This window comes from Aulostomus chinensis, chromosome 5, assembly GCF_037954235.1.
Source record: "Aulostomus chinensis isolate RoL2024-O1b breed Wild chromosome 5, RoL_Achi_v1.0, whole genome shotgun sequence".
NCBI lineage: Eukaryota > Metazoa > Chordata > Actinopteri > Syngnathiformes > Aulostomidae > Aulostomus > Aulostomus chinensis.
Window position 1 is genome coordinate 21,134,812 of NC_141324.1, and position 17,022 is coordinate 21,151,833.

Consider the following 17,022-nt stretch of genomic DNA (forward strand, 5'->3'; position numbering starts at 1 on the left):
ACAGAACTGACCATTGCTGGCATTCATGAAGCGGTCCAAAACAACTTTCAATCAATCAAGGAACAAGTCTGACCCGTCGTTGATCTTACCAGGCTTGACATCTCTCCTCTCCAGTATGGCACTGCTGCTGGTGCAGAGCGTGCTGGATCTCCCAGCTCCTGCCAGACGTAATGTGTTGCTGCCTGCATCCACTACCCCCAACCCCCCTACTGTGCTCCTCCCACCACCATAGACCATCCTGGAGGGCGAGGAAGGCATGGAGCGAACCATTGGTGGTGACATGGAGCCTTGTAGACTGTGCACGGTGCCACGACTGGATGATGACAGGGTGTGAACTGGACTGTGGCTCCCATACAACACCTCCTTGGTTATCTGTCAAGGTCACATAAAGATGCGATGTAATATTAAGAAAGCAACAAAAAGCTCAAGTCTGAGGATGTCAGAGATTTGAAGTACTGCTGGCTAACCAGACTGCTGCCGCAGGATGAGAATTACCAGGACTACTTAAGCCAGTTTTGAATTGGCAGAACATTTTTTTCCCCCCAAGGAAGTGGTCAGAGGTCAGCAAGACTGAATCTATCGCTCCAAGAAATCCCTCTGCACCAGGAGCACAGCTGGTAACGGCAGATTACCCGAGTGTTCTCATTTGTTAAACTATTAGACAGCATTCAGATTTTTCCATTAGTGTTAAAAATTGAGGAATTGAAAAAATTCAAATAACCCAACCCCCAGTTAAATATTCATTCTGGACTTGCACTCCTTAATTTACACGAAAATATAAATGCATCACTTTTCAGTCCAAGTTTTAACAACTTCAAGTAAAAAATCGTAGAAAGTCTGTTTACCCAGGTTGAACTGTGAATAAGTGCCTGTTTCTCCAATCACAATATCAAAGTGGTGAAACAAGAAGCCGGTGTATACATGTAGAGGGTTGGTTGAATTTAGGTTGTTTATTATTACTTGCACCAGGTGGGGCAATTTTCAGTTTAAAAGAAAACGGCATTTATGGCATTTACGTCACTGTGGAGTTGGACTGTAGAAGCTGCTACGACCCCTCCAGACAATCAGAACAAAACTGCCAAATTTATTAACTTTTTAGTCGAGATGTAGTAACTTTTCAAGGAAGACAGTTGCCCGTAGGTTTAATGCCACACGAGCGAGCGGCTCACATCTCTCGGCGTCGGCCGCGTTCAGTGAAACAAAGCAGAAGAGATGTGAACACAACAGGCATCTGCTGATCATCTGAGGTCACATCCATCAATAAATGGAGAAATAACCAAATGTGGATAAAGTGGTGGCAGACTCGCATACCCTCATCACCTCTTATATGGAATACTACTACTAACTCATAAGAGGTAGTTCGTGAAAGTATATCAGTAGAGTCACAACAAAGGTTTAATTTGATAGAATTTGTTAAGTTAAGAGTAAACTTATCCAATTTAGCTTTGGGTGTTTCTGAAGTTTTCCCTTGACAGTCAAATTACTTGTCCTTATCTCATGTTGCGTTGCCCCTCACTTCGCTCCATTAATCATGTTAACAAGCACTCAAACATCACAACACAAATGTGACTCAACGGCACAGAATAATTGAGTGTAATTGTATTCGGCACTTGCTCTGCCCCCTTCCCTTCAAGCTTAACTGATAAGACGTGTGCTATGAAGCTTCTCTCTCTCTCAAAAAAAATTCAAAAACCTAAAAAAAAAGTAAAATTTTAAGATGCCTGATTAAAACCAAGCAGATGTTTTAATGTAGTATGTTGGATTTCCAATGAACTCTGCAGACTTGTCAAGTTAACTGCAGCGTCAGGACAACGTACTTCCACCATGACAAAACCCGAAGGTACTTTTTACCTGTTATTAAGCATTTTTTGTTGATTTTCCAGATAATGATTCTATGGATCTATAACAAATATTACATGTTCATTTCTTCTCATCAAAGCAAGAAACATTGTTGTAATTGTCATTAGTTGATGCTCCATACAACATGACTGATTAAGCATATAACATGGTTGTGCTAATTTTACAATGTTCCTTGTGGATCTTAATGTCAGCGTACATCATTGTAATTGGCTAGACAGTAACTTGGTACTATTCCGTGCGGTGTTAGCTACTGAAACACAGATGCTATGTGATGAGAAGCGCCCCCCCCCCCCCCCCCCCACCACCACCACCACCACCACCACCTCCCAAACACCCCAACAGCACCCGACCCAGCTGATGCGACACGAGGAAAGAGGGTGCCCTCAAATGCGCATCTAGTCGACAGTTTCGCTCTCATCATTACCGTCCTGGGTCTATCGCCAGTCAGTCAGAGCTCAAACAGAGCAATGCATACTTTGAGATGTTTAAGATGTTATTTAGAAATAAGTTTCTTGACGAAACAGAATAGTTGTTATCTTGTTAAAATTAGATAATAAGAAAATGTCATAATACAACACGTATCTTCGAATTATGGCAAAACTAAGTGAAAAATTCAATTGAGGTCTAACAATAAGACTTATTTCATTTATTCAACCTTTCGCAAGGTAAAGCCCAGTTATATACCCATACAAGCAATGAAACCAGGTCCATTTACATTCAATACTCACAGCAGATTAAAAAAATTAGGAACTTCTAGACACGCTTTCCTCAGGATTGAAAAACAGTTGGAAAGACATGCACATGCACAAACATGTCAGTCAACGTGTGAGAATGTGAGCAGCAAAGTGACTCTGCCTTCATTACTATTGAATAGAAGAGGTGAGAAAATACCACACGGCTTTGTATGGGAATGTCTGTGAATAGGAAGTACAACACACACACACACGCGCACGCGCACGCACGCACACACACACACACACACCTGCACCAAGGATTCAGTGCGGTCAAACTGGAAAGAAAATGAAAAATAATGTACACGATCATGGAATACTACATATTAGATGTAGTACACGGTGTGTGGCACTGCTGCTCACAAGCGCTGTCTATTATTTATCCATGAATAAGATTTTGTTTCTTGTAAATTTGCAATTTTAATTACAGAATTTTTTTTTTTTTTTTTTTTTTAGGAAATTGACAACTTATATTATCTTTTTATCATTTACATAGAAACATTATTTTAAAAGTGATTCACCTGTCAGACCACTGGAAAAAACCTTTTTCTACAACCTTTAAACAGTAGCTCGAATTTTGTAATAACAAATAAATGATTCCAGAAATAAAGACAATCTGTGTTTTACTTATTTGTATACATAAGAGTTATGCAGCCATTGAAAAGCATCTCAAATAATAAAATCTCAATTCCCTATAATAACTCAGTGCTGTATCTCCTGGACTTTCTAAAATGCATTACAACTGCATCTGGTCTACACATAACCAGCTGTACACAAATGTTGCCTTTGTAATGAAAGAAAGACAATTCTCATTGAAATCATTTTGACTCAAACAAAACCCTGCAGGATGCAACAGCTGCATGAAGGATCGTCTGCCGTTCATGACTTACCTGCTCATGAACACAGTCCATCCTCCTGTAGCTATGTAGGTGACACCTGCTCAGCAGCTTGTTATGACTGCATGGGTGACATTCAAGTTCATTTGATTACTTCAGAAGGGCGTTGATCTCGAAAAAAAACCTTGCCAGAGCCGGCATGTCACAACACATAAACTGCCAAAAGAGTGAAAATCCAACATGAAAAAACAAAACAAAAAAACGCCTGCAGTTTTACATCCAGACCAGTTACACAAGGAGAGCGAGTTGTCAATCAAATAACTGTTGGAGTGCAAACTGAGTTGGCACAGATTCCCAATAACAACCAATTCTGCCTCTAACTCTGACTCAGCTCTGACTGGCTTTCCGCTCCTTCAGCACACTAACAGTAGCCTCCGCACAAGTTCAGCAACAACAAAAGCTCTACCTAAAGCTACACACTCACACACTCACTCATACCCACAGTAAACTTCGAAAAAGGAAAATGATTTTTGATCTTCAAACCCTTCAAACACAAATGTAAATAAAAAGCAACTTGTTGCTTCTTTTTTAATTACAAGCCCGAAATTATCTCTCATCTTCTGCTGCTTGTCTTTAGTAAAGAGCTAATCAAATGACTTGTTTCTACCCTGACAAAGACTTGAAATGCAGATTTATTTCTTTAAATTTGGAATGAATAATACAATTATGGGGAGGCATGGCTCAGAGGTAGAGTGGCCGTCTAGTGACCGCAGGGTTGCTGGTTCGATCCTCACTTCCCCCGTGACCATGTCCAAGTATCCTAGAGCAAAATACTGAGCCCCTAATTGCTCCTGATGGCCCTGTGATGGACTGGCGACCCGTCCAGGGTGAACCCTGACTCTCAACCAGTGTCAGCTGGGATAGGCTCCAGCCCCCCCAGCTTTAACAGATAAGCAGTATAGAAAATGGATGGATAATACTATTATAATAAACTTACAACAGTAAAGGAATACCCATTATTACAATATCCATGTGAGGGAAATAACATTCAGTGATATAAACTGGACTGTAATATGTCTGATAGAAACAGATAAAGAGAAGAACATTGAACTGAAGGAAAATACAAGAGGTCTGTCAGCACAGAGGGAGCAGTGGAGCAGCTCAGTGTTTATCCCACAGTCTGACAGAATCAGACCCCCTCCCTGACAAATAATGAAGCTTCTATCATAATTCAAGTAACTGGCAGCGGAGTGATGACTGAGCATTTTCTAAATATTAAGATAGAAATACAGAGGCGTTATCTGGACAGCCTACAGAACATGAAGCATGGACTTCATCAGAGTCATCGCCAGACTCACTGAGGCTGAGCAGTTTCACATGACCTCTGACACTCAGCTCTCAGCATATGAAGGAAGGAAGACTGTACAAACCACTACCTGCGGGTTATTGTTCTTTCTGATGAAATAACAGTATAAATTGGTGTGTGTGTTTGTATTAGTTTATTTTTGTTCAGACTGGCATCTACAAAGCATCTCAATTCAATAAAACCACAGCACTGGCCCTGCTGGAGGCACCGATGCTGCAGCAGCAGACAGTCAAATATGTGCAAGAAACTTTTTTGATTATAGAGTCTGGGAATAATCTACCAAGATTTACCAACTCACACAATAAATCTATAAACAATCATCTTGGTATCGTTAACAACCAGTGCAATACTGGGAAACTGGAAGGCTTGCGTTGCTTTTTGCAACTATGTTACAACTATGATATTTACAATCTTCCACACACTGCTCTTCTAGCTGACCAGCGCTCTCCGGTCTGCCTCTGTGCTCATCTCTGGCCTTCATTCTTGACTGATGCATCCCTCCAACGTGCTGCCATATTTGAAACTCGGATTAGCTTGGGGGAATTCTATAATTATGGGTCAAAACACGATGACATATTTGTTGCTTCGCGCCCCTGAGGCAAGTGCATCATTTATGGGGTACAGTGTGTTTACTCTGGCCTCGTTGAACCTGTCTTTCCTCATAACACTCTTACACACACACACTCAGACAGCCGCCCACTATCTGCTCAGTGGGGGAGTCATGGGGGGGGGTCATGGTCAGAGCATAGCCAAAGAAGCGTGATCAGAGAGGGAAGTTTCGCTTGCAGTTTTTACATATTTTAATGCTCATTTTGAAGTATTGCATATTAGAAATGGTTGAAAGTGGTGAAATGCTCACTCCTGTTTCAGAAAAAAGGAGTTCATGCGCTTTACGGGAAATTGGAACAGCCTCTGCGAGTAAGTTCAGATGAAGTGAGCATTTAAATCATGTTATACAAAAAAAAATACACATGCAATAGGAACATGCATTGATTTCATACTAACCTAAGAGTAACTTGTAGGGCAGAATTTGCTGACATGAGTAATGATGTGCAGTAATTTTGGATTGCAGATTAAGATCCAGGATTTTGATTCTGACAGTTTGGATATGGATTGAATAAACAGGGGGATTCATTCATGTGTTTTTGGCTTTTGCTTTTTTCTATTTCAGTTGCTGCTTGACTAACTGTAAAACAGCCCTTCCTTTAAGCTCGTTGGTTTTCAACCATAGCACATCCTTGAATTCCCACATATTTTCCAAGACCCCGTCCACAGCAGTGCAGCCACTGCTCCCAGATTTCTGCATCAAAGTCCTGCTGAGCCACATCTGTTCAAGTTCAGACCTGTACCATGCATGACCACCTTGCATAACCCCACCTCAATATATGCAAAGTATTCCTTTAAGAAGTGAATTTACTTGAAACTTGTCAATTCCAGGAATTTTCTTTTTCTCTTTTTACTGTTTTCTTCAGTTCTAATCTGGTTCTTACAGACCAGAAGTAGGACAACAAAAAAAATACAGAACTGTATGATTAAATTCCTCCCTGAATTATGGAATATGAAACATGTTTTTTTGTGGAAACTCTTAAAAAGAAACTTTGATTTATCCTGAAGACTCCCAAGTGAGAGAAGAAAAACAGCCTTTGACATAATACACAGGATATTAATTAACAAGGAGGAAATACGATTGCATGATTAGGAGTAGAAGTAGACAAAACCCAGCTATTTTCTAATTATTCAGATTTGTAAAATCTACCAGATAACATGTTAAACTAAACAAGTATACTGAATTCAACACAGAGAACCTATTGACCAGCACAGAGGTCACTGATGTTCTTATCGGTGGGAGTTCATACTGTTGCAGAGATGAGTTGGGACTCTCCGGGATCACTGTGCTTAAGTGCGGCTGTGTATGTGCGTGCCTGTGTGCGTATGTGCATGTGCGCATGCATCTTTACGAACCTCTTACCAGCAAGACAGAGCTTAAGGTGGCCTCTAAGCATCTTCTCACAGTGCACTTTTATCCTCTACCTGCTGTGCCAGTGGTTCATGAAAAGGAAGCCTGGGTACAAGTTTCTCCACGAGCAGTTGAGTGACCAAGTCAACAAAAACTTAACACAGACACAATAGTATTACTGTCTAATCATCTGTACTTCCTACAGGGAAATCCTAAAAATCTGGACCCTGGTTGACTTCGCTGACCCCTGACATAGATGGTGTGACTGCAGTCCCCATTCGCACCGAAATGTTGTGATCTTGCATTTCTGCCTACAATAAATGTGGCACATGTACTGGAGTACATAGTCAGAATAAATTTGACTTGTGTTTGGTGTTCCATGAGGTTAATATGCTCCCGTTCATTCCCCTCAACACTAAAGTCAAGGCTGAAAAATAAAGATGCTGGAGAGGAGGAGATTTTAGGCTGACTCACCCTTCCGTCCGTGTTGGCGGGCCTGGAGTGGCGATTGAACACGTGTGACGGGTCTTTATGATAAACCTTCAGAAAGGAGTGGGATGTGATGTTTCTAGAGGGAAACAGAACACACACAGTGACAGATTCATGTATGTGTGTGCGTGTGTGTGTGTAAAGTTGCGTGAGTAGGGTCTAGTCAGCACAGTCTGCAGTCGTGTAGCAGTTACAATATTATAGCTAATTTTGTCAGACAAATACACAAAATGTCTGCGCCGCTTCATCATATACAGAATAACAGCATTAATGCTCATGTAAGGCATCACTGAGCTATCATCTTATGGAGGCTTGCCTGTTTTATTACGAGCAAGCAAATGTTAGACTTACCTGATGTCCTCCAAGTCATAGTAAACATTGCGGTTGGTGTCTTTGATGTAGATGGCCATGTTAGGAGACTGCAACATCTTCATGGTGAGCTGCTGGGGAAAGGTGGTGACAAACAGAGCCCGAAGGGTGTCCTGACTGCTGATCTCTGCCGGCATCCGAATCTGCTTTGTCTCATCTCCATACTGCAGGAACAGCACACCTGGACAGGACACACGGGGAGAGCTGAGACTGTCACATAGACCCTCCATTACGGTTGGTTGACGAAATGATGTTGTTTCTGTGCTTTGTTTATTCTTTATTCGTCAAAAATTTTCACAGCCAAAGTGACCTGATGTTTCATCTGATGTTCCAGTATGGGATGTTTGGTTAATCTCTAAAATGCACCAATATTGTCCATTTCTATTAGCACAGTGGTGGGAAAGAGGGCCAGGCCACTGAACTTTGGTGCCCTTCATGGCACTGACAGAATTGCTTCATGAGTTTTAAAAAAAAATCTATCATTCAAACTCCAAATTTCAGTGAAGCAGCAAAAATTAGTCTCATAAGTATCAGTGACCCAATGAGTGAGTGTGAGTGTATGTGTGTGTTTCTACCTACCAAGGGACTTCTCTCTTGTTTGACCACTGGACCGGCCTACAGGTAAACTTGCTCTGGTTTTACAGCCCCTGTTGAAGGGGACTGTGAGGGACAACATCTCTCCATCAGACATCTCTACAGGACAAGGGTTCTGCTGCTCTGGGGGGCCCGGCATCGAGTGGGCTCCTTCGTAGGGCCAGGGGCTCCTCCCCTAGATTGGAGGAGCAAAAGCAAAAGGTGGAGAATGGATTAAATTGGTTACTAATCCTGAGAGACGCTGGTGGTATTGGGATGTGAACCAACAAACATGGAGCAAGCAGCATCCTCCCTTCTATCACAGAAGTGGCGCGTCTATAACATCCAGTTTACCGTCTTTCCTGCTTTCTCCTGGCTGTTTCCTCAGCACCTCACTTCTGAAAAGTTTTTCTGTTTAGTTTAGTGAGTTTAGTTTTAGTTTCTTGTGCTTTAATAAATATTAATTCATCAGTTGTGCCTGCCTCTGCTGATCTCTGCATTTGTGTCCACCTCCCTGAGCACCAACACTCTGACAGCTTCAAACTTACACAGCAAAGCGTTCCTCTCTACATGGGACATTTACGACTGAGGGTTACACTCTGCATTCATGCACATAGGGTCTCACAGTGGCTACCAGCAGCACAACACCATCCACCCAGCTTCACTACCTGCCACTACATTTCTACATCAAGGAGGGAGACAGCTGCCATGTCCAATTACACACATGATCCTGACAGCATGCAGCAGTTTTGTGCTGTGGCTTTGAGCTCAAGACTCCATGTGCATCTATGTCCCTTTAACTTTTCTAATGGAGCAAATGCAAAGATGGGATGGTTGTTCAGGCAGTTGAGTTGGTGACCCAGTCATCAGTAAGAGAACTGGTTCAATCCCACCCAAGAGATAATCTCCAAGTGTCCTTTAGCTAAAGACTGTACCCATAACCCTAACGGGCGGGTTAGTATCTTGTACTGCAGTGACTGAAAGTTACTTTGCACTGAAACAGCATACAGAGTTGCAATCAAAAAATTGATTTCAGAAACTATAGACTATACAGTAAAATAAAAAAAATGTGCAAAATAAATTTGTGACTAAAAATAATTTCATATGAATCACACATTTTTGTCAGCAAATCAAAAATGCTGTTTGTTAATATGAAGCATGTGGTTTAGCCATGTCAGCCTAGTTACAAGGGTTAAGGATTTGTTGTGAGGCACTATGTCAATAAAGGTCCTTACAAATATAGAGGCGCTAACTCAGTGTGTGTGTTTGTGTGTAAATATATGATGGGATCTGAAGTGAAGGTTCTGATGTGGATTTCCTCTTGGTAGAGCTGCAATGTGATGTGGTCCTGTATGCAGACGCTCTCACTTATGCAGCCACTGAGATGATGTTTGTAAGCTGACATTTGCGCACGCACGCACACGCACGCGCGCGCACACACACACACACACACACACACACACACACAGAGTAACTGCTATGTAATGACAGGGTAATCCACTGTCTGACTGCTCTCGATCACATTACACCAGAGCTGTGGACTCAGGGTTCTATGCGTCTCAAGGGGTGCGAAGTCTCAAACCTCCCGGTGGAGATCGGTGGTCAAAAGATCCATCAAACTGAAGCAGGAGGCCTACTGGGACCACCTCAGCTGTGACTGGGGAAAAGTGCAGAGAATTCACAAAGAACTTTCGGTTGGTACCAAAGCCCTTCTGGAAAACCATTTGACACCTCAGGAGTGTAACAGGAACCATCCTAGCGGTGTATAGCAAGCACACAACAATCCTACTCTGCCTGAATCCAAAACTATAACACATACACACTTCACGTCTGGAGTGTTTTAGTCACAGAGTTTGTTCCTACCTCAAAAAGACAATGTACAGTTTAAGAGCTGTTAATCATAGTCCTAGAGAACATGAAAAGATTAACTCACCCCCCAAAAATGTAATCTGGAGAGAGGACTGATGATGGTCTTTAGTGCTGTCACATGGACCTGCTACAGTCACCAAATGTGACTCACAGCTAAGTGACAGCTATTGGTAAGCAGTATTTCTACTACCACCAGCATATTTGAAGTATTGCAATGGAAAAGGTTCATTGAAACAGCAAAATACACACAAACTGAAGTTCACAAAAGTTGTATGTGCTGCTCTGAGGTGGCTTTATGTTGAGGAACATGGGGGGGGGGGGGGATATATATATATATATATATATATATATGTATATATATATATATATATATATATATATGTATATAGTTAACATTTCCTGAGACTCTATAGTAGTACAGGTGCCCCCGAAACATATCTAAATATAAAGGACAGGTGTAAAAACACCTGCATGAAACACATAATGGTGTTTCAGTGAGTCAAGAACATCAGCAAAGATTTGCAGACTGTGTGACTGTGTACAGTAGGAAGGTGTGTACTACAGTGAACAAATAACACGCCATCAAATCAACAGAATGAGAGAGAGAGAGAGAGAGAGAGAGAGAGAGAGAGAGAAAGTGCTCATTTGATGGAGGGAAGAGAACTGGCTGGAGCGTACTGTCTATATGCAGTGTAGTTTTTGTTACGCCCAGGTCACATGACCTACCTGAACTACTGTGGCTCACATTCCTGTGGTCGCCACAACGCCAGACGTGCTGCTCTGCGACTGCCAGCCCTCTCCGTCAACGCTGACCTTGCTTTCAATAATAGTGAAGACCAATGTATGTCTTCATGAATTTGACTGTTTAGTTTCCACAGAAAAGGTTCAAATAAATAAATGGATAAATAAATAAATAGTACATTAAAAGCACTTGTCAAAACGATAACCTGGGTATCAGAAGAATACTCTCTTTTTAAAAATGAGAATCTTCATATGATGATTTTTGACATTGTAATTTTTCACATCTGACTGTACAGTACGTCAGTTATGTCCAAAGTAAAACATCGAGTGCATATCAACAACAACAAAAAGCACAATGTGCTCATTTAAGTTAAAATATTCTGAAAAATTTAATATTTTTAAACATGTTCATTTCTCAGATATCATAAATTAAGGCCATTTTGTCACTGGTCAGCTAAATGAATCTTCCAAACCATCCATCCATCCATTTTCTATACGGCCTACTCGTTAAGGGTCGCGGGGGCTGGGGGCCTGGAGCCTATCCCAGCTGACATTGGGTGAGAAGCTGGGTTCACCCTAGATGGGTCACAAGTCTCCCAAACTAACTAAAAAAAAAAAAAAAAAAAGAGTGAGCACGCAGTGCATGATGTAACTATCATTTTGAGTATGCCGGGATGAAGGAATGGTGTGAGTGTGATGTTAGGAATGAAGAACGCTTGCATCTGACGCACGACTCCTTCCTTGAGCCATCTTGTGAGAAGGAGTTGTACAGGATTGGGGTTTATTTGAAACAGTGAATCCAACATTGTCAAAAGAACCGTAAACCAGAGCTGGCAGTGCCGACAGCCTGTTTTTCTCACTACGTTGTCAAGTACGTATGACCGTCGGCATATAATAGTTATTATTCATATAAAACACAATAAAAGGAAATTACTACCCTCTTGTTTTTAAATTGTTCCACAGTTGCATTATTTTTCAACCGAAAGCACCGTGAGCACAGCAGCAAGGGACATCTAACTATTTCTGCCCGGACCTTCCTGTTGAGAGTTGGCAGGACTGGTAGACTAGCTGAGCTAGAACAACAGAGACTGCCAGGAGCACTAAAGTCTAAAGTCTACAGCTGATCTGAGCCCAGTTTCAGTACCACAGTGCCAAGTGAACACTGAACAAAGACAGGAAAAAAAAGAAGAGATTAAAGTCACAAAACAAACGGCTGGATACGTAACACATAACAATTGTCACACCAGTATTTGCATCCAAGTAGGGGTATTCAAAACTGAATTTTCTTTTTTTTTTTTTTTCTTTTCAAGCACAACCAACGGATACATTCAACATAAATCTGTCACGGACAGCTGCATGGACTCTTTGGTCAGATTCAAGATCTGGTTCTCTTCTCCTAAGTCCAAAACAAGGATTTCTGAGTGTCACCATCAGTCTATCGGAAAGACAAACCAACATTTTGTCCCTATTTTTTTTTAATTCAATGTGAAGTGTCTGAAAGGTGAAGGATTTGATGATATTGGTGTGATTCTTTAAGTAAATTTTTGACGATATTACAGTCTACTAGAATGCAATTTCAATTAATTTTTTAAAATTCAGTCTTCTCTGCTCTTAAATTCTGTAAATACCTGTCTGATTGAAGACATAAGAAGTTATATTTGATCGTGCGCATTGGCTGCACATGAGTTGTCATAGTCGAAGCAGTAGCAGTAGAAGTAGTAGTAGTAGTAATAGTAGTGCTGCTGCAAACATCTGGACATTTCAGAGGGATCATTTGATGCATCTTATGACAACATAAACCACAAAAAAAACAACAACATCCACAACACCAACAGTCAGATAGTCTAAATATGTTTAGGTTATGAACAAGGAAGCAGAAGCAGAAGAAACGGAAACAAAAGAAAAGATCAAGATGGCAACACGAACACCTTTCATTCACTTAACATAAGCTTTAGGATTCAGCTAAAATGTAGTTTTTCCCACAAACGTCAATCTGTACAGTCAGTTATCCGTATTTCATAACACTGACAGAAACGTTATGCTAAGGTGTCTGTGATTAAACTTTACTGATATTGTAATCTTTTAAACTATACATGTAGTTATCTAGTTATCATCTGGATTCTCTAATTTTTTTGAACTGCTGACATTTCTTATCCTCAGGGAAATGCCTGCGGAAATAGAAAGAGGAAACAATTGTAAATGCATTTGCATTGTCTTAAAATTACACACTCTTGTTTCAAGCGGAAACTTTTTGGTTTGTTGCAACATGTTATATTGCTTTTTAAATTTCAACAAAGTGTGTAAGAGGATGTTGGGTTTTATTTCTGGAGTTATTATTGTCGTGTTATATGTTATTTTAAAAAACAATAAAGTAAGAGAATGTAAGACTTGTGAAGTTGTTTTCAGATTTCAATTGCCTGACTTCGTTCTAGTCATGACACATGTAAATGTATTTCATAACTGAGGATAGATCATGTCTCAGCGTCAAACCGGAATAAACACAGGCGCAGCAGTGACGTCACTAGCATTTCTACGTCTGACAGACTTAAAATATTTCAAAAACTCAGTTTTGACCGGCGCCGAACGAAGGAGCGCAGGCTATCGTTTTGTTTGAGTTCGTTTATCTACTTTTTTATGCTACACGTTACGATACAAACGGAAAATGTACTTTATTTTAAATGGAGTTCGGCGCTACATATGTCTCGTGGAGAGGTGCGTGACGCAGCTGAACACAAACAACCTGCTGGATGATGAGTTGATACAGCAGCTCTTTCGTTCCACTATGTAAACGCAAATAAGGGCTTGACAATAGCTCACTGTGTCAGTGGGTTACAACTAGTTTAAACTTAGTTGGTTACTATCTTGTCGTAGCTAGTTATATCTCAGGCAGATAAATAACTTCATCTCTGGGTAAATAAAGGGTTTGAATATTCAAACAGGTTCAACGAGCTTACCTGAAAGGCGAGTTAGGGAGTTGTCGGTGAAGCTGTTAAATCTAACGCCAGTTAAGTGGAGTTTGTCTCCCTTTGTAACGGTTAAAACTTTAATTTTTTTGTGTCTGCGTCTGACTCAGGTGCGCTGGCTAATCCCACCTCTCCGTCTGTCCGTGCGTCTGTTGGTGAACTGTTACAACAAAACTCCACCTCAGCAAATCATGCTGGCTGTACCAGTCTGACTAGCACAACAGTGCAACATTTTAAATTTATGGCACTACTCAAATATCATCTGAACATCTCCAGCCGACACACACACACGCACACACACACACACACACACACACACACACACATCATTATCGTAATACAAGCAAGCAGTGCCCCACTACTTTACCCACTTATTCGAAATGACACAATGGAAGTTTGGCTTTACCATACAGGCAGAGACTGTATAAATCAGTCGTTTTCAACCAGTGGTTCGCGGCCCCCTGGTGGTCCTTCAAAGCATTGCAGGGAATCCCTGAACTTGCGTTCGTTTATCTAGTGTCTCTGTGGGAAATGATAAACTATTATTATTATTTTAGCTCTTAGAACACATTTCATAGCATGGGGTTTTTGTCTGTGAATTAATTTACATTACACACGAGGTACAATATTAAAACCTGGACTACCGGCGCCAACTAAAACAGCTGAATTATATGATTTAGTTGTTGAACATTCCCCTTTTGAGATATTCGGGAGTTGACATGAGAATAAATTAGAATGAATCCATTACTCCCTTTTCTCATGACAAATTTAAGTAAGAAAATTGTAATTCCACCAGTCATAGGGTCTGAAATACCCTGGGTCCCTCCATGATGTGAGACAAGTGTAGCTGACTGTGCCTGACTGCTTTTTTTTTTGACAGTTGGTCTTTTTGTTTGTCACGTGATGATGTGATCCTCCAGGCATTTATAATGACAGAAACCCCATAGAACCAGCAGTTTAAAACCCCCGGCTGCTGTCTCTGTCAGACATCCCTGGTACGTATTTTGATATACAGATTCATAAAAGAAAGCTACAACTTAAATTTGGGAAATTGCATGGAAATATTTTTATGAGCTGTATTATTAAGTAATTTCACAAATTCAACCTTTACTCCAAATGATATATTAATTCTTAGGTCTATGTATTTACAGTTGAATTTCTGTACACTTGATAAAACCTTTTGAGAGAGAGAAAATCAACAGAGATGAACAAAATCCTGTTTCACGTGCATGCAGTTCAACCTCACCTGTTCCCTCAAGCGTTCGTGGTGTCCCATGATGATGGCAGCATGGTGAGGATACTTTTGCCTCAGGTGATCCAGGAACACCTCCTTTTTCTTTTCCACCTCAGAGTGCTGCATTATCAGGCTGTCCAACTCGCTGTCCCTAACAGCAGCATAGCTTCGGGGTAAGGTGCTGGGAGAGCGAGGAGCCGCACCGTAGGAGTTGAGGTCAGGGTTGCAGAGCAGGCTGTTGTTACTGTGTTGTTTCCTCTGCAGCTGACGCTCAGCGCTGCTCTCCACAGCAGAGGAGGAGGAGAATCTGGGCAGGGAATGCCCTTGGTCTGCATGAGAGGGAGTATGGAGTAAAAGAAAAACAAACTATATTATTAATTCAATTTATAAAGAATCTGTATGATTTATCTCATTGAGTGACACCACTGGGATTCAGTACTTTACAGTAAAATATGTCATTTCCATTAAAAGTAAAAGTCTTAGGAAATGAGGAAAAGATTACACACACTGAATTTTACACAGTTACAATCAGGCAGGTCAAGATTTACAAGAGGCCTTGAATCAATACTCTTAAAGAAGAATTATCTGAGCGATGAAAGTGCTTGACATGTCAGTGTGGCTGTCATTCCTTGTGTCTTGTTTCAGTTTTCTTAATATGCCCTCTGGACTGGTTTTCATTGAGAGATTTTTTAAAAAGGGTGTGGTTAAACTATATTTGGTCAAATGTATGTCACCAGGAAGTCCATGTGTGCTCGGCTGAAGCTCTCTTAATGGCTGATGGGGTTCAGGTGTGTCAGTGGTGATGTGGTGTTTTTGTCGTCTATCACCTGCATGTGAATCTTGGCCCGGCAGGCTCAAACTGTGATAAACCAGTCTTGTTTTAGCACTTAACCCGAACTAACTAGCAATAACTGGTGCTGCTCCAGATTGTTTGTCACATGGGGAGAGAAGACGCAACCGGTAAACTGAATCGACTCTCTTTATCTCTCTCTTTTTACCAAATCCATTACACACTTCGGGATAGGACTAGGACTAGGACCAGGACTAGGACTAGATTTGCCTAGTCTGGTAGCATGCAGCATTTATGAATGTGAAAGCTGCATTATAGAAGTTGAAATGAAACAAAAAGAAAAGGAGAAAAATCCCAGAACGAGAATTAAGTGTCCCAAACCGCTGTGCGTGCGTGCGTGTGTGCGTGCGTGTGTGTGTGTGTGTGTGTGTGTGTGTGTGTGTGTGTGTGTGTGTGTCATATATAAGTCTACTTGGATCCACAGGGGAGTTTCCCTGTTGTTTATGTGGGTAAATCCTGGAATAATAGAGGAACAATATGCAGCTCTGCAGATGATGAGAAAAACAGATTCAGGAAAGCTAAAAATAAAAAGCATCACACCATCTATTCAGCTTCAGACAGTACGTATTACACACACCGGCACACATGCTGCCGGAGAGCTATTTTGACTGTGAGATTAACAGTGCGAACGAATGATCTAATAAGGTCCAAACAACATCTCTCTTCTGGCAATCCACTGATTTGTTGGGTTTCACGTTATATTGTGCATGAGGGATTACTTTAGCATTCTGAAAATGCTGTACTGCAGACTTCTCTGGACCCCTTAACTGCACTGACTGATAACATCGTAGCACCTTATCATTTGAAGTAAAAGAATGAACAATGTCTTTTCATAAAGCACAGTAATCCTTAGGTATAATAATGACCCAGGTACTAGCTGGCTAAACGCAAAAGCTGTAATCATGAGAAGGACGGTCGCTGAGGGTGGCTCCAGAGCTGTGACTCACGGTGGTGGCTGGGCCAGTGCAGGGGTTGAGGCGGCGCTCACATCTCAGCTGTTGGCTCAGTGTAAATGACATCTCACGAGTAACAACAATGAAATAGGATAAATTAACTCTGTTTCTTTCACACTGTATTTATATTTGACAAGAGCATGATTGTGGATGTGCTAGCAGCGTAGCATGTGCTCTTCCACGATGAAAGAGTTCATGAACTGTTCGCTATTGATTGCTCAGTAATGCTTT

The 17,022-nt window shown here is 41.2% G+C and overlaps 1 protein-coding gene across 7 annotated transcripts in view; it reads right to left on the minus strand.

Annotated features, from left to right (window-relative positions):
* Positions 1 to 17,022, minus strand: part of LOC147261700 (sickle tail protein homolog) — a 59,831-nt gene that overhangs the window by 23,594 nt on the left and 19,215 nt on the right. For all 7 annotated transcript variants that reach the window (XM_086203850.1, XM_086203849.1, XM_086203846.1 and 4 more), the window contains exons 2-6: positions 15,001 to 15,317; positions 8,188 to 8,377; positions 7,591 to 7,789; positions 7,225 to 7,318; positions 90 to 372 (exon numbers count right to left, since the gene is read on the minus strand). In XM_086203850.1, the coding sequence (XP_086059976.1) occupies positions 90 to 372; positions 7,225 to 7,318; positions 7,591 to 7,789; positions 8,188 to 8,377; positions 15,001 to 15,317 (1,083 nt within the window). The remainder of the gene's footprint in view (positions 1 to 89; positions 373 to 7,224; positions 7,319 to 7,590; positions 7,790 to 8,187; positions 8,378 to 15,000; positions 15,318 to 17,022) is intronic.